The sequence below is a fragment of the Tiliqua scincoides genome, unplaced genomic scaffold (assembly GCF_035046505.1).
Source record: "Tiliqua scincoides isolate rTilSci1 unplaced genomic scaffold, rTilSci1.hap2 HAP2_SCAFFOLD_133, whole genome shotgun sequence".
In the NCBI taxonomy this organism is placed as follows: domain Eukaryota; kingdom Metazoa; phylum Chordata; class Lepidosauria; order Squamata; family Scincidae; genus Tiliqua; species Tiliqua scincoides.
The window spans coordinates 38,143-64,738 of NW_027101385.1; the positions used below are offsets into that span (position 1 = coordinate 38,143).

Below are 26,596 nucleotides of genomic sequence, written 5' to 3' on the forward strand. Positions count from 1 at the left end.
GAGGACCCTCGAGGAAGGAACAATCCCAGTAGCTTCATGATAAGTCCCACTATAGCAGGGGTGTCCAAAGTTTTTTGCAGGAGGGCCACATAATCTCTCTGACACTGTGGTGGGGGCCGGGGGGAAAAAAGAATTAATTTGCATTTAAAATTTGAATAACTTTACATATGTTTACATAAATGCATATATTAAAGATGAACTTATATGAATGAATGAAGGTCTTGTAATAGCACAAGGCCTATAAAAGGCCTTGCACAAAGCAAGGCTGGTCTTTGCTTTGCTGCCGCTACTGCATCACAGATGTGAAACAGCAAGCAGTGGAGGGAGCCCACATCATGCAAGAGGTCAAACAGTCGCCCTCACGCTGAGAGCAGTTGCGTTGAGCAAGTGTGGGCTCCAGCAAATCTCCAGAGGGGCAGAGGCTCATTGGAGACTGAGGACTCCCTGAGGGCCACATTGGGAGTCCTCAAGGGCCGCAAGTGGCCCCAGGGCCGGGGTTTGGGCACCCCTGCACTATAGTTACGAGTTCCCAGGGGGCAGGGAAGCACCCTCAGTTGTCCATGGCATCTGCTTTCAAACCAATCAGATTGCTACTTGACTGAATGCCATCCATGAATTATAGAGAATTGGTAACTCAAGAGGGGAGAAACCTGGTGCCAGGGAACAGAAGGAGAAAGTAATATAGTCACAACGCCTCAGGAACTTGTGCATTTTAGATCTCCACTTCCTTTTCCCATACTCTGCACTGGAGCTTCATTTAAACTGGGATTTGTTCCCTAGAACTAATTTTCTACCCAGGAATCCTTCTGACACACATGGAAGTAACCAGAATGCCACTGAGCCTATATAAAGTGTGCTCCAAATTAGAAAGTGCAGACTGCAGACAGACTCAGGGCACAGCATCTTTCCTTTGAGGAACTGAGCACTGCTCAAATCCATAGACTCTTTGCTGGTATCAATAACTCACATTAGCAAAGAGTCTATGGATTGGAGCAGTGCTCAATTCATCAATAAAGAGAGCTTTAGGACTACAGGACAGCTAGATAAGATCTTATGTACTATGGACGATACAGGTAAAAGTCAGGATAGCATATCTATTTCTTTTTAAAAAAACAACAGATTCTGCTCCAAAAAGTGTGATACGAGTAAATTATTCTGTGTCTGGGAACCATGCAGGGACAACAGGCTACAGAAAGAACTTGAGCCCCCAACCCCTCATATTTGGAAGTCCTCTTCAGCCATTTTCTCCTTCTGAAATGTCATTGAGCATTGCTCATATTTTCCACAATTAAGAGGTAGGAACTTGTTTTTAAAAATGAGGCAGACTTACAAAACCTTGGAATTGCTGATTTCCCAGCTGTCATAAAAATAGAACTTATCCTGTTAGTTGGAAAGTTAGCCCCCTGGACAAATCCCTTTTGCACATGCATTGTGACTTAGGGCCCACTCCTAGTCAACTTTCTAGCGCTGATGCAGCAGTGCCAATGGGGCATGTGCTGTATCCTGCAAGAAAAACATGAAGGGGTATGAAAACAAATCATTTATCATTATGAAAAAAGCCCAATTATTATTGAAGTATACAAATCTCCTGCAGGACAATTGCAACAAACACAGCATACATCCTGCATACACACAGTTCATTCTATGTAGCTAAGGGTACAATGCAGCAACATTAAAATAATTTTGACAACTGCTACATGACCAAATTGAGGGTGCAGTTCCATCCCACTGAAGCAATCATTCCAGCTTGCCATCTCTTAGACATGAGATATCCAGGTTTCATGGCATCTTTTGGGAATTTGTTGACTGATGCAGTGAAGAGGATTAAGCTTCTGGCAATAACTGCTACTGTCACATTAACTGGACGATGTTTCATGGCTATTTTTGGCTTCTAATGGAACACAAGATTCTTTGGGCTTGGTCTACTGCTTGCAGAAGAGATGCAGACAGTTTCTGAGCCTTCCAAGCAACAGCAACAAACAATTCAGGTCTGTATAGGAAGTCAATTAAAGGCTCCATGGAAGAATACAGTATTTTGAAGTTTTATTAGAAAAACAGCATTTAAAGTGTCGTTCTGCCCTCTCTCTATACCTTTTTTATTTTACACTGATTACCTGTATTTGGAGAACATTTAGACAATCAACTTTTCAAAAACTATCCCAGAATAGAAACCAAAAATGCAATCAAGGACAGTTTTAAGTCTGACTGGAATGTAAATCACTGGCTAGGATACTGCTATAAGCAGCTGGATCCAGCATCCCCCCTGACCAGAGCATAACCTGTAATTTCGTTAAAGAATTCAGCATCTTGAAAATACAGTTTTCATTTAAGATTTTTTTTTAAAGTTATTTCTAATTCCTAAGGCTGCACAAATAGGCATAAAAGTGCATGGCCAATGCCAAGGGGAATCTCAAAGACTTGGGACAGTAACCTGAATTTCCAGCATTATGGCTTCCATGTTCTTATCTAGACAGTTCTTTGTCTGTCTACAGGGTTAGTAAAGCAGAATGAAATAGAGAAAATAAGTTTACTTGGGGCCCAATCCTATCCAAATTTCCAGCACTGATGCAGCTCTGCCAACAGGGCATGCAGGGGAACAATCACAAAGCCTCTTCAAGATAAGAGAATGTTTGTGCCTTTACCTCAGGACTGCATTGTGGCTGTATCGGTGCTGGAAAGTTGGATAGGATTGTGCCCTTAATATGTGCACATGCACACACAAGTGGCATTTATTCTAACTGGTAGATTTATTTTTAGTGCAAAGCCTATGAAGCTGTGGACACCACCTCAACACATGAAATGTATGCATCTATGGTGGAAAGGAGGGTTGAGGGCAAAATGGGCCTAGTGGCTAGTGACTCACACTCCATTCTGCTCACCCTTCTACTGAGGAGACTAGGATTTACTGCAGGATTAAGTAGTCTCTGTGTTGCTGCCACCCAAGGCTAGGGAGCCCAGACAAATGAGGGTGCATTGGGGAAGCATATTTTGGTACTCCAAAATCCAGTTGGACCCCTCTTCAGAAGTAAAATAGTAGTAGGAGATAGTATGAAACATGGCAAACCTGGTCACTGTCAAGTGTTTCCAGAAGTCTGGTCCCTACGCTCACACAGTAGGTAGGTGTATCTTTTGCAAAGCACCATCTGCTTTCAACAACAGACTCCAACACACCTAAGCATCCTTATGCATGACCTTAAAAATCGAACTAGGGTTGATTAGGTCATCTGATTGGGCCCTTGATGGCTACCTAAGCATACCTACCTGCCCTCCAATATGGTAAGGTGGGCATGAATACTGAATTGGCTGCTGCACGCCAGTCCTAAGAGGTGGGTTGGCTAGGGCCTGCTGTTCTTGGGGAAGCCAGACAACTGAGAATCCACAGAACTTGTCTGCTGGGCTTGTGGGCTTTGTGCCATGGTGCTAATTTTTTAAACCATTTCAGGGACACATTCCAGAACAGTGGCTATTGCATTAGGATGACTCAGCAGGCTTTTAAGGAGGCTGAGGCATCTCTAAAGCTTTTGAGGAATTAGAAGAGTACAAAACAGGGGGAGGGGACGAATCAGGTATTTTCGACATGGTACCCAACTATTATACCAGAAGTTGCTATGCGCTCATCTTGCTAGTCAATAACATTTAGCCCAAGTAATCTGAGAGTATCTGACAAGCAAGTGCATGAATTCAGAGCCATTTGCATGCTTCAAACAGGCCATTCTGGGTTACATGGCATTTACCTGGCAATAAGGTTAATGAAAAAATACAGTGAAATACGCATGCCAACATGATGCTATACTCTTATCAATTGTTCTAAAAATAAAGCTTTCCCTTCCCTCCCCCCCAAAGTAGAAAATACCTCCCCTGGTTTATCTATATAGCTTGTTTATGTATCTTGATTGGTGTAAGAGAAAGGAGTGCTTGTTCCAACCTTTTTCCAAGTTTTTGGAAAGAGGAAGCAGACTAGCAACAAATACTGGAAGCCCTTATTTTTCAGGTGCTTATTTTGCTTTGCTATGTTAGGAACACCACCCACCTTCCCACTGCACTCCTTGGACCTGTGCAGCTTTGGTGCTGCCTATTCCTTGACATAGGATAGGAATTGCCACGCACTTAAGTTCACCACCATACATCCACCATTTCTGAAGCTCCTTATGGGCAAAACATCAGAGTTCCTTTCTAATCTAAAGGAAAGTGCAATATTGCCCCTCAATGGCAAAAACAAAGTTTTCTGGGGCTAAATTGTCTACCACATTCCTCCCTGCCCTCATTCCAAGACACTGTTAAGTCAAAGAAGATCCAGATTCATTTGCCTTATTTTTTATTCAAGTTACAAAACAGAAGCAGTAGGTAAAGTTCATTCAAGGCAGGGATGGAAAAACAAGGCTGTTATAAAACTGGGAGCCGCTGTAAGAGCAAAAGCAGTTCATGTAGAGAGGGAAGAGTAAAGACACTCTTGGCATGGCCAGGCCAGCCATCAGCAAAGGAAAAGTTTCCTACCCAAAGCAGCAGCAAGTACTGATGCTAAGGGATCACTTGCTCCCAGTCTTGTGCAACTGACAGCCTGAATGATTTCCCCCCTCCCCACCCCTCCTTTTTGTTTGCTTCTTCAGTTTAGTGGGCAGAGGAGAAGCTGCCATTATAGGTTGCTTAATGGCTCCGTGGCCAAGGCAGATGTCAACAAAAGGGACAGATTCAAGGTGATGAACTGGATGCACTTAATCTGGTAGCAAAGGAAGGAAAAGATAAAGAGCACGAGAGCCCTTGCGCTTTGCAGCCTTTAAGCTTTCTAGTGCTGGCAAGCAAGGCTGAAGTACCTGCAGCCTTTACTAGCTGCCTGAAAAAGCTCTTGGTCCCTGTGCCATTCGGTACATCCCAGGCTTAACTCTAAACTAACCAGAGACATTGGCTGCAACAAAGTGAAAGGCCACATGGCTAGCTGGTCCTAAGCCATGGCACCCACACAACAACACTTCCTCCCTGGCATAGTTTAAATGGTAGAGGAATGTTTTGGCAACATTCTGGATTCTACTGACAAGGAAGTAAGTGGAGGTGGAACATTTGTCATTGGCTCAAATACAGTCACAGAGGCAGGGACTGTTTGAATGCATGGCCCAAAGAATGCAATCCAGAAGTCCCTGCCTTGACATACCAGGAACAATCCTTTTAAGTAGCTGAGGACATATTATGTTTCCATTCCCCTCCCAATCCCCCAAAGAGTTAAAACTCTGGGAGCCCCAGCCACAATGGCTGAACTTAGAGAGAACGGATAAAGGGGCCCCACTTTCAAAAACATAGTTCCCACTTGGAACGAGGGAGATGGGACTCCTCTGCTTACAGAAGCCCAGTGCAGCTCAAAAGGTACTCCTAAGAAGGTCAAATGACCAGACGAGCCTTTATTGAACTTACATGTAAACGCTGGACAACAAAGAAGCTGAGGAATACTTCCCAAGCCTGCCACATTGAACCAGACAGGGAGAGGTGCTATTGGCAGCAGCACTGCCCAGCTTGGTGCTCAATGGTCATCACAACAAAGCCCACCCTAAAAGAGGGCTTATCAGTCCCAACTGTATTTGCTGGTGTCATAATCCTCAGAGGCATGGTGAGAAGTTGCTATAGAATGGGCCAGCAGTCCAGGTGGCTATTGACAGTCCAAAAAGCTGCCCACGCATGCCTGACAGGATCTGGAAGAGGTCATTGGTTCCTGGCTCTCTGTAAACCTGAGCTGTTTCCTCCTGGGTTCTGCCACCTCCTCGGCTGTCACTGTGGAGGAAGGGGGATGCCCCTGGGGTCGGTGACTTGGCCTTCCTGTAGATTCTTGACCAGCTGCGCCAGCCAACGCTTGGTGGTGGTGTCATCTTTCAGAACCTGGGCAAAAGTGGTGTCTTTCAGCTGGTCAGGAAGGCACTGCCTGAGGGCTTCCCGTGCCCTACATCAGGAGACAAGAAAGAGGCAGGCCAACAAATAAACTCACATGGACACAGGGGAGCAAGTCCCCCTCCTGAATACCTGCTGCTAAACCCATTGCTGTCCTCTACAGAAAGGCTTCCACAGAACCCCCTATACCCAAGTCTATATGCCCGATCCTTTCCATCTCACCCACAGATGTTTTTGAACATACTACAAAGAAAGCCTAATGATTTGTCTATAGAGAAAAGGGCTTGCAGTTGGCTGAATAAATGAAGACATGTTTGGAGTTTAGAAAAGAGTGGGGGGAGAAGAAAAATGAAGCAATTCTCTATCATGCTGTCGCTTCACTCTCCTGAGCTGAGTGAAAGAGTGGTGTCTCACTGATTTCACCAGAGGATCGTATATTCTCTGCTTATAACACTGGATTCTACTTGAACTTGCTTCAGTCTCCAAAATCACCAAGGAATTCAGAAGAACCCAATTAGACTGTAAGTTGATGATACAGTTAGCTAATTCCATTTCACATTTGCTCAGGAGATGCAGAAGGATCACGATCCTCACCTTGGCACCACGAAGTGTAATTGTCTAGTACCAGAGAGCAACACTGACTCCCCCATCCCCACCAAGAAACCCCAAAAAACTTCTAAGGTGTCTACCTTGGATTATCAGAAAGGCGAAGGTAACAACGGACCACATGTTTCAGTAGCCTGGCAGAAGGCTCCTTGGAAAGTTGCAGAACCATTTTACCCTGGGTTAAAAACATGACAGAGAAGTTGGAAAGGAATTTGTTGCAGGTAATATACATGAAGGCTGCCTTCACTGACATTCTTCCTTTGTCACCGTCCCCCATCAAATTTTCCTGCACTCCAAATATGCACAAGGTACTAGCAAGAACAGAGGCAAGAATCTGTAATTCCCCAAAAGTGTGCTTCTACCTCTGTGTACTAACTCAGTGCCCTAGACATAAGGAACCAAGTTTGGAATCTGGAAGAGTGGAATCAATTTGTTTTACTAATGATCTCCTTGATCCATGTCCATGAAGATTCAGAAGATTGCCTCATCTCTCCCAGGGGCTGGGAGAAGAGACTGCAAGACACAAAAGTGTTTAAAATGCAGCAAGCTGAGCCCTCAGAATACATTACTCAATCTACCATGCCAAAGCCCAATACACTTAACTTTTAGCACACAATTCTACAGATGCCAAGGACCAACCGGCAATCTGATACCAAAATTGAGGCCAACAACTCAATGCAGTCATATGTCTAAGCAGGCAAGATCTGCAAACAAAAGCTGGGACTCCCTGAAGTTTTCACAGCAGCAGAAGACACAAACCATTTTAAAGCACCTAGTTTCTCAGAAGAGAGAGGTGCTGCAACGAAAGCTTAAATCTTGTGCTGTTTTGTTTGCGCCTGGTTACTCCTTCCTGGTTACTCCTTCTACTCTTGTAGAACTGATCCTCTACGCTAGGGGTCTTTAAACTTTTAGGTCATATCTGGCATAAATTTTAAATATAAAATTTAAATAAATACATTAGAAAGTCTCAGAAAGCCTAAGGCCTTCAGAAAGCCCAAAAACATCACTTCTGGTTTTTCAGGAAAACCAGGAAGTGATATTTTTAGACCTTTAGAAGGCATTCTGAGGGGAGACATAGGGCCAACCTGGCCCTTAGAACACCCTCCAAATGCAACTGCAGCACAGCTCTGATTACATTCGGTTGAGTAGGCCAGGGGTCCAGCGGCTTGCCACAGGCCAGACAGAGGCTTGTCGTAGGTCACATCTGGCCCTTTCGCTGGGTTTGGAGACCCCTGCCCTACACTAACAAATTAGGTCATGCAAGTTTTATAAAATATATCTAAATTTTTAAAAATCATCTTTTTAATCATCTTAGCAGCAGAAAGCACAAGCTACTAAAAAGCAAGCTGACTGGCTCAAGTGCACAGCTCATCTCTGGCATGGCTCACCACATGAAATTCTTTTCAGTAACAGCTGTTGTATACTCCTCAACTCCTGAAGAACTTGTACACTACCCAGACAAGGAGTGTTTGTCAATTAGCCACACTTAGTTTAGTTGCCTGAAAACAGTGGCTACATTCAACTAACAAGTTCTTTGCAAAAACAGCTTGCTTACCAATATCATTGCAACATGAGAAAATCTCTCGTAAGTCTGACAGATGTAAGCCAATCCCGTATCATCCAATAAGATCTTCTGTAAAATAAAAGTAGCAACCTGAAAAACAGAAGAAGGGCAAGGTTGACTAAGTGCTTGAGTTGCACAAGTGCAGAGTGTAGATGGATCTCCACATTCTGATCGCACCACCAAAAACTCAGGGTCAAACCAGAAGATTAAAAGGATTGGTTGGATAACAGTTAAGCCTAAGAGAGGAGACTTTTGCCACTATGTAACCAAACACGTGCCTCATGTAACACAGTGAAACAAGAAACAGAGGGTACTGCAACTAAATATTTTCCCCAGTGTCAGAGATAAGTAGCAACTAAAGCCTTATTGGTCAGATAGAAAAATTAAAAGGGGGGCAGGATAAAGAGGTTTCAACTATGCAGGCAAACAGCAGTATAACAACCACTCAGAAAAGTTACTGGCCATTTAAGGGTGGCAAATGCCTAAAAGATGCAACTAATCTAAGGGACACAGCATGAAAACTACCTAGGAGTTCATGAAGTACACACTATCACAGGTTTTATCCCCAAACAGAGATTATACCTATGCAACAACTGTTCCTGTTGAAATAGGTGCTACGTTAAAAGTTTGGTTTAGAAATTGTTCTGTGATCACATGCTTTGACAAGGAGTATAAAAGCATCTTGGAGGGAAAAGCAGTACACCAAGGAAACTGACATCTGTTATGCAACTTTGCTCTCAAAGCAGTGTTTTTCCTCTCAGGGGAGTGACTGAAGATGTACCCACTTCAAATAGTCATGAATCACTCTGCATCTTTTCAGATCATGACCATTTGAAGTGGATACTGCAAACTCTGCAAACTCCCAAGAAAAAAAAAGCAAACTAAACTTGTATGCCAAACAGGTCTGCTGCATGCAGGAACATTATGTACAGGATGCACTGGAAAGTAAAGAGAAAATTGCCAAGAGGCCAGAACCACTTCATTATACTAAAAGCAATACCGTTTTGGAAAGTTCACTGCCAGATTCCATGATGCGTAAGCACAAAGGGATAATTTCCGTTGTCAGTAAAAAGTTTATTACTTCTTGCTCATCTGTCTTCACCAGAGCCCCTTAAAAAAAAAAGAACAAAACCCCAAGGAAAAGCTTTGCAAAATCTGGCAAATTTCCAATACAATCAGAATGAAAAACTCAGTCAATATTACTAATTCCATAACAAAGGGTTTTGCTCCAAATCTTAGTTCTTATTTAAATGGTTATGTACTGTCTGGGCAGAAAACAGGCACCAACCTAATTTTCCTACTAATGTTCAGTGGGCTAGCCTTCCCGGCACAGAGCCTGAAGACAAGATGGAAACTGACTAGGCTGAGTGTAGGCCTGAGCTCCTGATGATGCAGAACTTTTTTTTTTTTTAAATTAAGGCAGCATTTGCCCTTCATTAACCAATTTTTTTCCCCCTGCATAAATTCTTTCCTCAGTTACTAAAATGCTGAAGCTCTGTTTATTCAGCCAGAGACTCTAGCACATACTCAAGATAGTAACTTGTCATCCACTACAAGTTATGACTTCTCTATAAAAATGCCTGGGTTTTAGAATAGTGTTGAATCATCTTTGAAGAGACCCTGCTATGAATTCCTTACAGATCTCCCATTAAAGTAGATACTGTATCTTAAAAGTCACGAATGAGCTGACAGAGAGTAATGCTCTCAAGTATACAGGACATAAAAATCTCTTCATAACCTGGTCAACACCAGCAACTTGAATTGAACTGGGACCTAGTTACTGAACTGGTCAGATAGGCTTCACTTCCCTGTGTTTGTTAAAAGGCAGTATGTTGCAGTATACACCAGGTGATATTACCAAACATACTTGAAGAATAACCCAACATAAAGAATGCTGAAATAACATGCATTACAGAAGTATGGTTGGCGGTAAGATCCTTCAGCACTTAGAAGGTCCTGGTCAGCATATTACATATATAAGAAGTTCTGCCCACTGCTTAATTTAAGCACACTTCAGTTGTGTACTTTGACAGGTTGGGCTCATACTGTCAACAGTAGGCAGTTCCAACTTCTGCAAAGGGCCAAATTTCTAATTCTAACCACTTCCATTCTGTCCCAATTTAATTTAAAAAATAAGTGCTGGACACAAGTTAGAGGGAAAAACTAGCCAATTTTACAACAGAACAGAAACTTGTGTATCAATCGTTCTTACTGACAACTTCTGACTGAATATTCACTTCTGCCATATGTATTTCTCAGAAGCCTGGTTGTGCGGAACAGTATAGAACCATAACACGGAAAATTTTCAAACACTGACAGCCTGCTACATATATAGAGAATTTCAGAACTCCCTGTTTCACAACATGCAACCCACATCTCAAAAGAACACATACTAGATCAAGATTGTGCCCTTTGCTGGTCTTCCCATGGATTAACTCAAACATCCTGTTTTTCAAAAGTGAGCTCTTACTAGTTCCAACATCAGAGTATCTGCTTACCAATTACTCCAAGGCTGGTGAGTCGTAGGTACTCAAAAGGACGAGTCTTACTGACAGTGTGCAAGAAAGGATATAAGAAGAGAGGGATGTGAGCAGCAAGGAAGGCTGACCTAAACAAAGGGGAAAACACATTTGTTCTTTTGTCAACCACTGATGAGACACAATCTGCTAATGTAATAGTCTAGAGCTATTAAAGATCTACATAGATGGTAATGCTCCACACACCAAGGAAATGTGCAGTTATGAAATCTTTAGACTACTATATGCAAAGTCTTGGGTCATGGACAGACTTAGAGGAAAATGCCTTGGAGCTGGGGAGGTGGACACAAATGCACAACAACTGTATATTCCGTGTTTGGAACCTCAGCTTCTCTGCTTGAGGCAATGATATTAATCAGTTCTACAAGATCAGTTCTACAAGATGAGATGAAGATTAACTATGGCATTCATTGTGATGCAAAGATCTCCAAGTCTCATGGTGTTGCACAAGGGTAATACTGGGCAAAGCAGTAAAGGTTACATTTTACCACTTTCTTGGAGGGAAGAAGTCAGATTCTTACTCTTGAATAGCAATTATTTACTCAGTGTATGCGCACTGTCCTATGACCACTATCTCGTAAGTCTGATATAGACAGTAATGGCAGTGCAGGAACACAATGCTGACTTTAAAACTTATTCATTCAAGATCAAGTTGCAGATCAAGTTCCTTCTGTATCTCCACCAACAAGGAATACTGAAGATGTCTCTTCATTCACCTGCTGTTTAGTTTTTGCAAATTTAAACCCCTTTTCGCCCAGTCCACAGGTGTAGTACACATTTGATCCCTGTTGGATATCTGCAACATTGAGCTAAAATGGTCTAACTGTTATTTGGGATATCAAAACTATGCACACTTACACAGTTACCATCTAGGGAGCTCTTTCGGGCATGACTAGTACAATTTTTTTCCCTTCAACAGCAAGATCCCGTACTGATTTTAAAATCACCCCAGGTATCAAGAATGATTTAACGTGAGTGGTTTATAAAAATCAAAATATGTAAAAGCTCCACCAGGTGCAGAGAACTAGCATGAGGTTATCTAGATTGAGACCATGACCTAAAATGGAGTCCAGATTACGAGGCACATGTTCTCAGAGTATATGGATGTGAAAATAAAACTGGCACATATAGAAATCAATATAATCAGGTTCCTGCATGAGGGTCCTGAATGGGTAATATGGATGCCTTACTCAAAAACCATTATTTGCTCTGCCAATAAGGTGCAATAGCAACAAGAGTCAATCTTTTCTCCAATCTCAGATATATACCTTGCTAGTACAATACAACTTTTCCACAGAACCAACATGTAGAGTTTACATACCTGGTTTCAGGATGTGATGCAACACACTGCAAAAGTGCAAGAGCATTACAGACTCTGTTGGACTGATGAGCTGTCAAGGTTGGCGGATTTATAGATGGGTAGATATTTACAATTTCCTAAGAAATAAAACCAGAAAGTATTTGAATGGAAAAGCTTTCACACAATTAAACAACCTTCAATACCAAAGATTTGTCAAACCCTCCCACTAATCCTTATGACTAGTGAGTCATCCTTATGAATGAGACGTTAATTTCACTAACAGAATTTTCAACTAGGCTGCCCACAAATTATCAGCACAGATGCAAGAACCCAAAGAATAATGACATGACAGGTGCCCATTCACTTAGAACCACAATATTTAATGTGCAAGTTAATGCACATTAACTTGGATGGTTCAAGTTTTCTACTGCCACCTTCCAGCATTGATAGATGCATTTTTACTAGGCCAAGTGAAATTTCAAGTCCTGACACACTACAAAAAAAAAACAAGGAACTTAGATGTTCTACCCACCTGTAAAAGAGCTGCTATTGTGCCAAATGAGTGCCATAGCATTGGAGCAAGATCAGGGACAGACTCTCGCTTTTTACTCAGCTCCAGTAATGCATTCTCACGTGTCTCGGGACTGGAAAGCTCATTGATCCACTGATAAATCTTCTCTCGATCAACCTGAGCCAGTGCCGTTGGCACAGGCTTCAAACAGAAACAAAAGATTTCCGTAAACATCTTTGGATCCATTTGAACCAAAATGACAATCGACAGGTAATTAATACTGTTTCAGAATAAGCTTCAAGGACAAACAAGAGTGATCAGCAGGCAATTCCAAGAAAATAGGAATAGAATTAACAGCATAATTCTCATTCAGAGGGCAGACTAATTGTATTAGTGGGACTTATCACAGGTAAGTACGCAAAGGACTGCAGCCTAAGTAAGCATAGGGTCGAAAACTTAACATAAACACAGTATCAGCACTGGAGAAAAAATACTTCACAGTGGCAGAAAAACAAAGGCACCAAGCTACATTCAAATACCAGATGATACCACTCTAGAGAGCCTATAAAATACAATAGATACATGGTAAAATTCTTATCACTCAACAGAATTATACAGATGACTGAGTTTACTTACCCTAGAGAACTTTGGTCATCTGTATGGCCTCAATGCTATTATTCTGTATGCCAGTGGTTCTCAAACTTTGAGGGACCTTTACTCCCTCAGTAAGTTCTTGCAGCAGGCTACAGGAGGTGCAGGAAGCCCTGCACAGCCATGCACAGCGCTCCCTGAAGCTTGGAACGTTCGCTAAAAGTGGGCGCAAAGCATTTCCTGCAAAATGGAAGTGCTTTGCACCCACTTTTAGTGAAAGTTCCAAGCTTCAGGGAGCGCTGTGCAAGGCTGCTCGCACCTCCTGTAGCTGCTGCTGCCCTGCCTTCTGAAAATAAGTGCAAAGCACCCCCCCTTGCCTCCCTTAGTGACACGATCCTGGGGATTGTCTCACTGCCTCCCTCCCCTTCCCCTTAAAGGGATGGGGGAAGCGTTATACGAACTGGTGGGTCGAACTGGTGAGAACCACTGCTGGATGCCATATGGAAGCCATACAGATGACCAAACTTCTCTAGGGTAAGTAAACTCAGTCATCTGTATAATTCTGTATAATTCATACGGTGTGTGGGTTTTTAGATAGTGTTCAGTTATAGTTCGTGAATACCCTCCCACCTGAACAGTCAGGTACCTGGTTCATCCCCTAGTAGGATAAGCTGTCAGGTGGGAGGAAAGATTCACCTCACTCTAAAGAGGATTTTGGATTATGACAGGCAGATGGTACTATAACACTTCCTGTCTATCAAACCAAGTTTAGAACAAGATACCAGTAACTGAGAAAACCTGGGACAGGTTACGAGTCAAATTAAAACTGTTTTATGCTGCAGAAGAGAAGTTTTAGAGATATAAAAAATGACCACAGAAAAAACAAATGAAAGCTACACATTAGCCTCATCCAGTATTAAGCAGCAATCCAGATTATACAACATATGCACATAAGTCTCTTGTGTATGGCTCCAGGGCTGATATCATAGTGAAAGAAATCCTCAGTGCTACATTCCTGACTTGCTCACACTTTCCTCTTGTTCTGGGACCCTACAAATGTCCTTTACCTTTGAGGGCTGCTGCTGTACGGAAGTACAATTGCTCCTTCCTGTAAGAGATTTTCATTAGTTGGCTGACCAACTAAGAGAAGATTGACAATGGCTGTACAACAGGATGGTTAATAACTGAAGAATTCACCCTGCTTGTGTAGTACGTCAAAGGCAGGGTAAGACAACAAGAGACATAGCAGAAGTTACAGCCATGCATCCTTCACATCAACAAGGAAAAGATTGTTATGACAATATAGGCACCCTGCTTGGCAATGTAACAACAGAGGTAACAACAATGTAACAACAGAGGGAATCAAAGAAAAATAGAGTATAAAAAAATGTATTTGCAGGGCAACTGCTACCCATATTTGCAGCATTCTATTGTACAGTTAATGAAAGTTGCAATCATTCCCTGTTTCACTTGCCTTTGAAACATGGAAAAGTACATTGCTAAAATATTCTGTATAGTTATGTTGCCTCATTTATTTTCTGGATAAAAAAATTTTTTAAATCATTTTCCAGTGACAAAAGAGGTACAAACATCCATATTTGAACTAAGACCAATTATTACAACTGTCTAAACCTGTAAATCATCTGTCCACCATTTGAGATAGCAGATTTAGAGCCCAATCCTGAGCTCGGTGCTCCAGCTTTCTGCCGGGGCCCATTGTTGCAAACATACCATAAGGCATGCCTGCAAGGTTTACCGCCAGGCTAGTTCCTGTGCTAGCCCAGCACTGGCTAGCGCTGGGCTAGCGCCAGGCAGGCGCCTGTCCTCCACTGCTCGGCAGTCTCACGGACCACTGATCAGCAGCACAGTTAGCGGGGGTGGAGAGGAGGCATTCCGAGGAGGGGGGAGGCAGGCAGAGGGCGGAGAGAGGACGGGGAGGAGGCATGCCGGGGAGATGGAGAAAGGGCAGACGGGAAACGTGACGGGGGAGGGAGGGAGGCGGGTCCCGTGGAGTTTGGCATCCACCAGATCCAAAGCGTCTGTGCGGGACTCAGCGCCCTACACGAACACCTTTACCTTACCTCCGGTCTTTTAGTTGGTGATAAAGTTGCGGGGCTGCTTCCCTTACCTGGGAGAAGGGGACAAAAATTCCCTTCTCCTGAGGCGCCACCCGCAGCAGGATGCAGCGGGAACCTTTCTCAGCACTGCTGCAGCCACGTGTGCCGGGCAGCTCAGGATTGGGCTGTTACTCAACTCTACAACTCATATAGGAAAAGGCCTAAATATTAGGACAGAAGAATATCCCTGGTAGAGCTACTGCATATGCGCTGATGTTTCAGAATGTGCTAACAAAGGCCAGAACTAAATCTGACAAAGAATGTGGGGTTGTTGCCAAAGAAGATGGCAAGTACCTATTGAATTCTTCCTAAGCTGCCTTATAACATGAAATAATGGAAACACTGAAATGCACTTCCTTGCCACACCTCCTCCCCCCAAAGCTCTGTGGGCTATTAAGCAGAAAGTGAAACACAATGGGTCTGCCTTTTTGGCAGTGGCTTCATGTTCTCTGTTACACACCCTGGTTCAACAAAGTTGATGATGTATTTATAAGGGACAATTTTCACTGGGCAAACCTGTAGTTTTTGTAACTGAGTTAAATAATATAATCAAGATCAGTCTAGTAAATAAAGTTATTTATAAATCTTGGCCTTTCAGGAAGCATTGCAGTCTTGGGAATATTCAAATGCTTCTAGGAAGTGCTCAGATGCTAAATCCTAGAAGAAAGCAGATAGGGTGGAGAGAGTACATTCAAGTTTTTCCCCCCAGCTTCATTTTAATTCTATTTAGAATGAATTTCATTTAAAAAGCCTTGTTTCCTAGGTGAAATGGAAGCTTCTCTCAATTCATTGATCAGACAGAAAGGATTAAGGGCAATAAGGACCCTGCTAAGCAATTGTTTTTGGCTCAAAAAAAAATCCACTGCTTGATAAGACTACAGATTGCTGAAGAAAACTTCACTGCCTTGTATCATGTGCCTTTAATCCCTAATGCTAATTGGGTGAAAGAAGGTTGTAACCAAGTTAGAATGCTTGGTTTCTCTATGTATAAGATAGGGGGAAGGGAGAGCCCACCTTCGATCATTAATGTAATCTCAGTATAGGGTACCTCTGCAATGTAGTTTCCCAAAGAACTGCTACTTTGTCAGTACCATTCCAGACTGTGTGTCAGTAAATATTGCTTATGCAGGATTCTCCTTTTCTAACTATGGCATCACCTCTCTAAGGCATTATGCGCACCCCTGGATCTTCAAGGTTCTGTTCAACAGCTGTTCCTCAATGCTAGTTCCCTATTTTTCCTAGATTTCTTGACCCTACTTGATTTTTATAAACCCATAAAAACGCTTAGGCTACAAATGGTTACAGTCTGAAAAAGCTGACAACACCTTGGTCAATAAGTCCTGACAATTACATGAGTATGACAGGTGAAGATTCATTCAGTTTAAAATAAGATTGGAAGGGTGGGATAAAAGGGATAGGAATAGAAAAGTAATGGCAACACACACAGTGGGAATACGGAAGGAAGACATTATAAAGATGCGCAAGAAATTGTCAAATAAGAAAACTGAGAAAAGGCAATGAAGGAACAGGATTGGAGCCCTACAGTTAGCTTACAAGATGAGCCTTGCATCGCAAGGGGTGCCTGCATCCCTGGTTTCTTTTGCTACCTCTTCTTATGTCATCTTGCATCTTATGTCAGATGCAAGGGAGGGCACCAGGATGCAGGTCTCTTGTTATCTGGTGTTCTCCCTGGGGCATCTGGTGGGCCGCTGTGAGATACAGGAAACTGGACTAGATGGGTCTATGGTGTGATCCAGTGGGGCTGTTCTTATGTTCTTCCCAACTTCTTCACCTAGCACCATTTCCACTCCCAGATATTGCTAACCATGTGTGCATATTTCTATAATGTTTACTTATTACAACAATCTTATAAGTCACATTGCTGTTAAGTTACGGTACTTAAAATCACACACCACTATCAGTCTGTTTTGCCCTACCAAAAAACAAACATTCTATAGCTATGAATGTTCTAAAAAGGAAGTCTCATTAAGCTCTGCAGAACTTACTTCGATGCAAACTTATTTAGGAACGGGGCTCACAAGGGTAACTTATGGAGAAGCTGCTCAGCAATCATTAACCTGTTTTTGGTTAATGTTTTTTGGGACCCACATTTGGTCCCTGTTGCGTTTATACAACATTGGACAGAAATGGGCGTTTAACTCCAGCACGAAACCACTGAAGGCACAAACTTGATGTGGCCCCATTGAGAGGCACTGGAATGAGTGGCTGTGATGTGCACGGCAACACAAGGGCCTGTTAGCACATAGATCTACAGTATATGTGCAAATGCAAGCAAGCATAAACCCAGCCACTACTTAAGAGCCCAATCCTATGCATGGCTACTCAGAAGTAAGTCCCATTCTAGTCAATGGGGCTTACTCCCAGATAAGCGTGGATGGCATGGCAGTTGGAGAGCTCAGTCCTCTACATGTCTACCCAGAAGTAAGTCCCATGCTAATCAATGGGGCTTACTCTCAGGTAAGTGTGGATAGGAGTGCAGCCTTAGAGCCCAGTCCTATGCACGGTCACTCAGAAGTAAGCCCCATTCTAGTCAACGGGGCTTACTCTCCTGTAAGGGGCTGCACCGAATCGAGCCCTGCTTCGAAGCGCGTGCCAGACACGGGCAACTCGAGGCCCGCGCAGGGAGACGGCCTTCCTGGACACGGGAGGAGCGCCTGCTCCATCTACTCTGCCCCCCACCAGGGGAGGGGGGCGGTTCCGGGCTCCTCAGGCGGCCCCCCCCGCTGGGACACGCAGCCACCGCCAGGCCTCACCGCAGCCGTCGCCAAGCTGTGCATGGTCGGAGCTCCCCCGCGGGACGGCGCTCAGGAGGCCGCTTCTCCCTCTGCCGCCGCCATCATGGATCCGGCAAGAGGCCGCCGCCGCCTCCCCCTCCTTGTGGTGAGGCCGCTGCCGCGACCTCTGACCTCTCTCTGGACATAAGCAGTAGGCCCTGAGGAGACCAGACGGCGCACATGCGCCTTGCGGACCTCTGCGGCGCATGCGCGAGTCGCCCACCCGAGCGCCGTCACTTGGCCTGGCGATGGCGACGTCGCCGTGATGACGTAGAAGCTCCTTCACACTCCTCTCGCCCCGCCCCTTCCCTCACGCAGTTTTTTTAAACTTTTTTCTTTGCGTGCGTGTTTGCGTCACACGGACGGTCGCGCAGCCGATCTGGTTCCCGCCATCTGCCCTTTCCCTGAGCGCAGGGGAGGCTGCGGGGCGCTTCGAGGACGGGGCGACGGCAGGGCGGCGGGCGGTGAGTGGGAGCAGCTGCTGGTCCCCTCAGTGAGGGGAGGGCGGGGGGAGCACAGTACAGCAGAGCCCAGCCCTGGGCGGGTCTACTCAGGAGTAAGCCTCGCCGCGCTTAGTGGCACTTACTCCCGGGAAAGGGCGTGCAGCCGCAGCTGCCTGCCATCCCGTCCACACTTACCTGCGAATAGCCCCGTTGACTTGAATGGAACTTCCTTCTGAGTGGACCTGCCTAGGGTTGGGCTCCGAGGCTGCACTCGCGTCCGCACTTGCCTGGGAGTAAGCCCCATTGACTGGAATGGGCCTTACTTCTGAGTAGGCGTGCACAGGACTGGGCTGTGGGAGGGCAAGCGACGGAGTCCTCAGACACTGAGGCGAAGGGGCAGCGCAGGAGGCGTGTGGTGCGCACAGGTGGGTCTCTGGCCTCCTGGGCAGAGGCCGCCCCCCTTGACACCCTGTCAGGCTTTCCTCACACTGAGCTTGACCTTAGTCGGCTGCTCCCTCAGGTGGCTTCTCTCCGCCCTCCTGGCTTCCCTCCAGGCACCCGAGCATCAGTCCGCACACCTCCCCTTCCTGCCCCTCTTCCCACCTCGCCTAGGGTGGGGGCCTTCCCTGACGTTCCAAAGGCTCCCAGGCTTAGCATTCATAAGGGGTGTTCACTGGAACTGGCCCCATGCTTGTGCTTTCCGTCCTGTTACAGGTACCACCAGAAGTGGTGGCTGGTGGTACTCGCAGGACCCCTGGACCCCTGCCACGAGGCAGAGACCAGGAATGTGACACCACAAACAGCCAACCTGGATGCTTTTAAAAGGGGCTGGGCAAATTTCTGGAGGAAAAGTCTATCATGGATTACAAGCTGTAATGGGTATGTGCAACCTCCTGATTTTAGAAGCAGGCTCTCTCAGAGTGCCAGATGCAAGGGAGGGCACTGGATGCAGGTCTCTTGTCGCCTTGGTGCTCCCTGAGGCATCTGGTGGGCCACTGTGAGATACAGGAAGCTGGACTAGATGGGCCTTTGGCCTGATCCAGAAAGGCTGTTCTTAGTGGTAGGAGGCTCCAAGGCATTGCTTTTCTGCACTCAGAAAAGCCCTCCCGTCCATCCTGAGCCTCTTACACTGTTTTGTGGTGTTACATCTGGCACCCCAACCCACATAACTGGTTTTGATGTTGTTGTCAGTTACTTTTGGTGGTACTTCGAAGAGGTGGACCATGTGAAGTGGTACAGAGGAGGACAAATGTTGAGTAACTTTGTAGAGCTAAAAGAGATGAAGAGATCTTGGCTTGAAGGTGGAGAAGTAATTGCTATGTTTTGGGCTGCTCTTAAAAAAACCCCGCAGGACTTGGATTAGTTTAAAAAGTGACTGATCCTGTTTGTTTATCGTCTTTGTCCCATATGCCCTCATGGGGTTTAGTGCTGCCATTTTTAATGCCATCCTGGTAATCAGAAATGTACTAACATGCTCTACAATCCTGAATTGGGTGCAGGACCTGGGTTTACTCTCAGTTTCACAAATGCTGTAGAAATGCGGGGGGGGGGGATGGCGATGGCGGCGGCGGCGGCAAGGAATAACAAGGATGGGCACAGGTGTGCATTAGGGCTTCTCCACCTCTTCCCCCCCCCCCCCGTAGTGTTCCCACTCTGCCCATGGACAAGGGTGAGACCTGTATTGAAAAACCACCTTGCACCTTTGACAGTTTGAGTTATTGTAGGTTGTGGTCTATATGGGACTGTTTTGTGAGAGTGGATCTTCCTGAAAATTTCAACAGCTCTCAGTTAGAATGTTGCAGGAATCCTGTTTATAGTTAGAACCTATTTAACTTGGTGGAAATGAATAAATGTTAAGCAGACAACAGATGTCCAGATCACTATTTTGCAGAGGATCTTAAAGGAGTGAGAACTGATTGCTTAAAAAAAGTTGCATTGCAATATGTTTAAAATTAGGTGTTTTGTCCAGAGTGCTGTACTGTTGCAACCTAATCCTGTGCAGAGTACGGCTCACCAACTGCATAAGACTGGGTTCTTGTGTTAAAAAGACATGTAATAGTGTAACCATTTGTTCCACTCTCTGGTGTTGGAACTAGCAATCTGGGGCAGTTAATATTTAGAAGCTAAAATTGCTATGAAACAAATACATTGGACTCCTGCTTTACAACGGTAGTCTGTTCTGGGAAACCCATTATATAGTTCAAATATAATATGAATGCACTTTTGGGGGGTTATTTGGTCTTGGATCTCAGAAGTTGATGTTTCCACCACAGAATGAAGCTATGTCTCTCTCAGAAAGATGATTTTAAAGATGCTTACTTTGCTCTTTAGGGTCCATAGACATTAATTTACATAATGTTGTAATTATAAAACACAAATTACAAGACTGTATCCTTCTCTCCGTGCACACAGCCACAATGTTACAAATGCTAGTATTGGCTGAGACGCTACCAAACACTTGCATTCGCATCACTGATTGGCTTATCTATCACCTATGGGGGGGCCTTGGTGCTGGCAATTGTAAGCCCATCATATAGAGAACCTTATTTTACTATAGAGACTGCAAAGTTTTGGTATCCGCAGGGGATCCTGGTCGTAGGTTCCGATTCATAGGGGCTCTGAATGCTGTTGGAACCAGGTTCTGGTCACAGCCACAGCCCTTCTGAGGCCCATAGAGGCCACATGCAGAAAGCCTTTGAGACATAGCCGGAATGAGGTTCCAGTCATGTCTGGAAGGTCTTTAGTTGATCCAGCCACAAATTTGGAACCTGTGGTTAGTCAAAAGTTCGGGTCCCAAAACAACAGATAAACAGGCTGGACATGTGCATTGTTAAGTGATTTGTTATGCTGAATCCATCCAAAAGTGGGAGTCACCTGTATTTGGAAAATCAGCATTAGTGTACTTCTCCAGTACAGATGTTTGGTCATTATGTTACCAGTTACCAATGAAATATCCTCACAAATATGTTTTAAATTGTCTTTGTGGGAAATTTTCATACGTGGGATAGATCTGGGAAGATATACTTCTCAAATGTTAGCGGCTCTTCATTTGTAGATTCCACTGTGTTGTTAAGTAATCTTGAAGGTTTTTACTAGGGTGCAGCTGCTTTTTTATGTAGTTATATTGACTTCAGACAATGTGAGCAATAGTAGAAGTATTTTTAAAGTCAATATCATGTCCTACAATGGTTTGTTAAATGGTAACCATAGGGTCTCTAACAGTTTGGGCCTTTTGGATGAATTTTATAAGGGAAGTAGAACTTGCTTATAAGCATTTGTACATTTTTCTGTCACTTTGAATTTAATTTTATCTGATAAATTTGACTTTCAGTTTCATCTTGCAGAAATTATTTTAGTTTTGCCATTTCTATATAAGCACATGTGTGTAGACATGTATTACACCATCTTACTGTCCATGCTACACTTCTGTGATTAAAATACCTCTTTTTAGTCAGAAGTTGAAATTCCGCTAAGCAGGTTTTGGCACGAATAAAAAGTGTCGCCGCCGCTGCCCCCCCCCCCAAACCCAAGTATGAAGTTCATTTATGAATAGAATGCTTTGGAGGGAAGAAAAGGAATGTGCAGGTTTTCTTAGAAATGTGCTTTGCTCATTCCTGTGAAATTCAGCCGTGGCTAAAATTGTGTAGTGGTTAAATGTAGATGTTTCATTACTTCCTTTATTAGACTTTGTAAGGTACGTACATCTTCAGAAATAAGTGATATTGAGTGTGTTTACTAATGTGCTAATGTATGCTTTTCTTTTAAAAACAGGCTTTGTCTAAACATAAAATTTCATTATTTTCACAAATTATTTGACTGAAAACATGGCTCCGCTGAAGTTACGTGGACCTATTCGAATGCGCAGCATGCAAACCGGAACTACAAAATGGAAAGAAGGGACATTTGAAATTGTGGATAAGGATAGCAAAGTGACTCTGATGGTTTACTACAATGTTGGAGGAGTCCCGAAGATATTTCAGGTACCTCAGACTTTTTGTCTTGAGTAATGCATGAATTGTCTGTCTGTGAACAGCAGTCCTTTTCAAGTCCATTGAGCTGTCACTTGAACTTTCCTCAGAGACTTGTTTTTGTTTCTCCTTTCCAGAACACTGTCCTGTTATATTATATCGTGAATTATTCAGGTGTACTGCTCAATGGACTTGCACAGCAAGGTGGAAATTACAAAAAGATTTAATTTTTTTGGGGGGGGGGGGAAATCTTAGAAATCATAAGTATCCGGATACTGCTCTGAGTGTTGGCATAGATGACAGAAGCAATGAGTAAACATGTTTATTTGATTTTTTTTCCTGGTAGCAATGCTTATTCTGTGTACAGATGCTTACTTGAGATGCGTTGCTTGATCTTTGTTGCTCTGTGCTTCTGGCTCCCATGATTAGCTGCTGTTCTCATGCCAACAAAACGTATTTGGAGTTTGTGTCCAAGTCTGTTTAGTGCTCAACTCTTCCCTTATGTTCAGCACTTATATCTAGTTGAGTTTGGAAAGCTACCTAGTATTGTTGCTATTCTGCTTTCTCTGGAAAGTGATTCTGTAGGTTTATAGAAGATACTTGTGATCAAGAAATCTTTCATAAACTAAAAAAGGTTCTTAATAGTCTGTTCTGTATTACAGAATAGTGTTCTTAATATGTGGTCCTTTAACAGAAAGCATGAAGAATGCAAAGAAATCATGAGCTTGTGTGTTTACTTATTGTTTTAAAAATCACTGTACCACTTGTCAGTATAAAGAAGTTCTTTGAACATTCAGACTGGAATTGGGATGGGATAGTGTGCCAGGGAATGAGCAAGGGGAACCTACTTTTATGTTTTTCTGTGTATTGTTAGCAGAGGTGACAATGTAGATGTTGCTCTGTTTGCCAACAATGTGCATCCAATTTGATGGACAGCCCAATCCTAAACTCCCTTGCACTACCGGGTGCAGCGGCCCCAAAATAATAATAATAATAATAATAATAATAATAATAATAATAATTTATTGTTATTATTATTAACAGTATTTATATACGGCTTTTCAATGAAAAGTTCACAAAATGGCTACCTCTGCATACTGTGGGGCCAGGGAGGCTGCCAGACAGGAGCAGGGGAAGGAAGGGGACTTTCTCCCCCTTACCCTGAGGCAAGGCCCAGGCCCTGCAATGGGGCTCCTCACATCTGCGCCAGCTGTTTTGCCAGCACAGATGAGAGAAGCCCCGTGTTGAGCTCTGCAGCCCGATGTGGGGAATAGGATCTGGTGGAGGATGCCTGTGCCAGTCCTGCCCTCCTCCCGGGCTGGTCACACCCTCATCCTGCCCCAGTACGCCTCCCACCCTGCCTTGAAAAGCCACACCGGTGGCCGTGCATCATCCTTCTGGCGCTGAGGCCCAGCACCAGCACTCTCTACCCTCTGTGTGCCATAAACATGCTTTATGGCAAATAAAGCCATTTTGCTTCATGGCTCATTTGCAACACCCAGAGCTGGTAGTGCGTTTGTACTAGAGAGCTCAGTACTAGAGAGCTCAGGATCGGGCTCTGTGTCCCTGCCCTTTGTGATAAACTGCATAGTGTTACATTGTGGTACACTATAGTTAGAATTGGATATTTGGAGTCATGTGATCAGACACAGATTATGTCAGTGGGGAACATATTGAAATGTATTTTTCTTAACATTGAGAAAAAAATTTTTTCCTTGTCTTTCTTTCCTTGAACTGTTTATCATATGGTCATCTTTATTTTCTTTCCAGCTAAATCATAATATTAAAAATGTGGTTGTGCGGCCAAATAGGGGGAAACTGTGTTGCTTGATGATAACATTAAAGGATTCCAGTTTCTTGACAGTGGATAAAATACCATCCAAAGATGCAGATGAAATGAAGCTGTATCTGGAAGCTGTTCAAAACAGGGTTCATGCAAGTAAGTGCAAAACACACTTTCCTTTGTTGTGTGGAAGGGTAATACCTAGAGTTGGCTTCAGTGCTTGTTTAGAATAATCTCTCCTGGAGGTAACTTGTGCGAAGTTTTTTTCTGAATAAATTTATTTGTCAATTTCTTTATATTTGCATGGTCTCTTTTTCCTGGACATTGCTTTTTGAACAGGAGCGTTTCAGAGCATGTATGTAAACTTTATTATAAGCTTTGCACTGTGTGACAGACACTATAGCAGGCTGGCCAAACTTCCTTCATATAAGAGCCACATAAAATAAATTTTTATGCTTGAAAGCTGGAAGACAGATGTTTGAGAGCCACAATATTTTAAGAAGCATTTAAACTCTGAAATACGTTTATTCACCATGAACATTAAACTTGCATTTTAATCCAACAGACTCTCAGTTTATACCCGAAAAATAATCATAAAGCTTGAAAATGTTTTCTTTTATATTAATTGTGATGCAAAAAGGAGCTCAGCCAACATATTTCCCTGAGTTGCACATTAGATGTCAAAGAGGTGCATGTGGCTCACGAGCTGCAGTTCGGCTGTCTCTGCATTATAGGAACATTATCCATTTCTAATTTTCCAGCTGTATTTGAAAGTACTTGATGACAATACTTGAAAAAGCAACCCATTATTCAACAGTACTAATTTGCAAGAGAACTACATGAGCAGGGTGGCAAAGAAACTAATAAGAATCTGGCTGTAATCCTGCCCATGTTATGTGAAGTGGTTGCATCACACTACACTGGCAATGTATGCTTCCAAAAAGCAGCCAAGACTGTGCTGTGGGGTATGTTTCTGATGAGATCCTATCCAGGTTGTGTGATGCACTTGTAGTTGCCATGCACATGTAGTTGCCAGTAGGAGCAGATGCTATTTTTTATTTTTATTTATTTTTTGAAAAAGAAAACACAAGCTAATATCTACAACTGTTGTAAACAAAATCTGCATACGTTTTTGGACTTTCGATTAAAAGATTCTTCTTTTACAGAAGAGAAAAATGTCATAGTGAAACTTTATATACAAACATGTTGTTCAATCTGTGCATATACATATTTTATTTGTAATTATATAATTGAACTTGGTGGTTCATGTATGTTTTAGCTGTGAAATCCTCCCAGGGATCTGGCAGTTTTGGAGGTGTCTTGGGCAACAGAACCACGCAGAAGGATTCCAACAGGCAATTCCCTTATATTGAAAACCAGGTATTTTAATTGGTTTCCTCAATTTCCCTTTTTTTAAAATGCTCTTCGTCTCAATTATGTTATGATCAGACACATACAACATTGGTCACCATCTTCACCACAGCAAGCAGACTGGTACCTTTTGGCAGGGGTGGTGAGCAAACTTTGGTTGCACACAATGCAAGCACCCCAGTCACTTTTGCTGAGTGCAGTTGAGTGCTTTCTTCTGCACCAGAACAGGCAAGGACAGTGCACGTAGTGGGTTTCTAGTTACACTTGGCCAACATGCCCTGGATGCTTTGGCCAAGCATTGCCAAACAGTTGAGTTCTGCACTTTCCTGTCCTGTTCTTGAGGTCATAAGCATACCTGAGGAGTGGTTGGGGGCAGTGCCCCCATGCAGCACGCTTGGGAGGCTGCCACTGTGCTGCCATTCACTGCCCCTGTGGCACACACTTGAAGCAGTTGCACGCTGCTCTGAGCAACACCAGCTTCTTTCACTTTGGAAAAAAGGGGGGAAAGCAGGTAACAGCTCAAAGTGGTGTGCAAGCACTCTGAGCATGCCAGAAATAATTGTGGTGACACCATCAAGTAACCACAGTTACTTTCAGGTTGGTGGGGTAGCATTTGCATTCTTGGCCCTGGGCAACAGATGATCCAGGAACACAGCTGCTTGGGGGGAACATGACAGTTTGCTGAGGCACCATAGATACTTCAACTGAGGTAGGCCCATTGGCTCAATCCCTTACTTCATTTTCGTCGACTGAGGCATAAAGGGGTGCCTTAGCTGACTGTGGCCAGTGACACTTCCTCTTTCTTTTTCTGATCCAGAGAAGAGTGGTTGCCTTGGAGGCAACCACAATTATCAGTTGGCAAGTAAGGCCACCTAACAGTTTGGGAACCCTGTTTATAGTAGATGCTTGAGATTATGATTATGGTAGAGCAGTTAGGAGTAGTGTGTGTGCAATGTCTTGTAAATTAGTAGTTGTCAGATTGGGAAGGAGAACAACACTGCATATTTATTTATAGAGCTTATATTCCTCTGAAATATAGGGCATCAAGATTGCTTACAATAAAAAGCAATTAAAACTATTGCTATTTTTACTGTGTACTTTTTGTATTAATCTCCTAAATGGACTTCAGGTAGGTATCA

At 43.6% G+C, this 26,596-nt stretch overlaps 2 protein-coding genes across 2 annotated transcripts; one reads left to right on the forward strand and one right to left on the reverse strand.

The window, feature by feature from the left end:
- Positions 1 to 4,298: 4,298 nt before the first annotated feature.
- Positions 4,299 to 18,085, reverse strand: LOC136635917 (CCR4-NOT transcription complex subunit 9). Its single transcript, XM_066610993.1, has 8 exons — positions 17,872 to 18,085; positions 12,411 to 12,590; positions 11,900 to 12,015; positions 10,540 to 10,649; positions 9,042 to 9,151; positions 8,033 to 8,131; positions 6,561 to 6,652; positions 4,299 to 5,923 (listed from the first exon to the last, which is right to left on the reverse strand). The coding sequence occupies exons 1-8, from the start codon at positions 17,893 to 17,895 to the stop codon at positions 5,755 to 5,757; spliced, it is 900 nt and encodes a 299-aa protein (XP_066467090.1). The 5' UTR covers positions 17,896 to 18,085; the 3' UTR covers positions 4,299 to 5,754.
- Positions 18,086 to 18,274: 189 nt separating this feature from the next.
- LOC136635916 (ubiquitin carboxyl-terminal hydrolase 37-like) lies at positions 18,275 to 25,466 on the forward strand (the record flags this gene model as incomplete). Its single annotated transcript, XM_066610992.1, has 4 exons — positions 18,275 to 18,356; positions 22,107 to 22,315; positions 24,074 to 24,242; positions 25,366 to 25,466. Coding segments are annotated over exons 2-4 (426 nt in total), but the record flags the coding sequence as incomplete, so codon positions are not given.
- Positions 25,467 to 26,596: the final 1,130 nt, after the last annotated feature.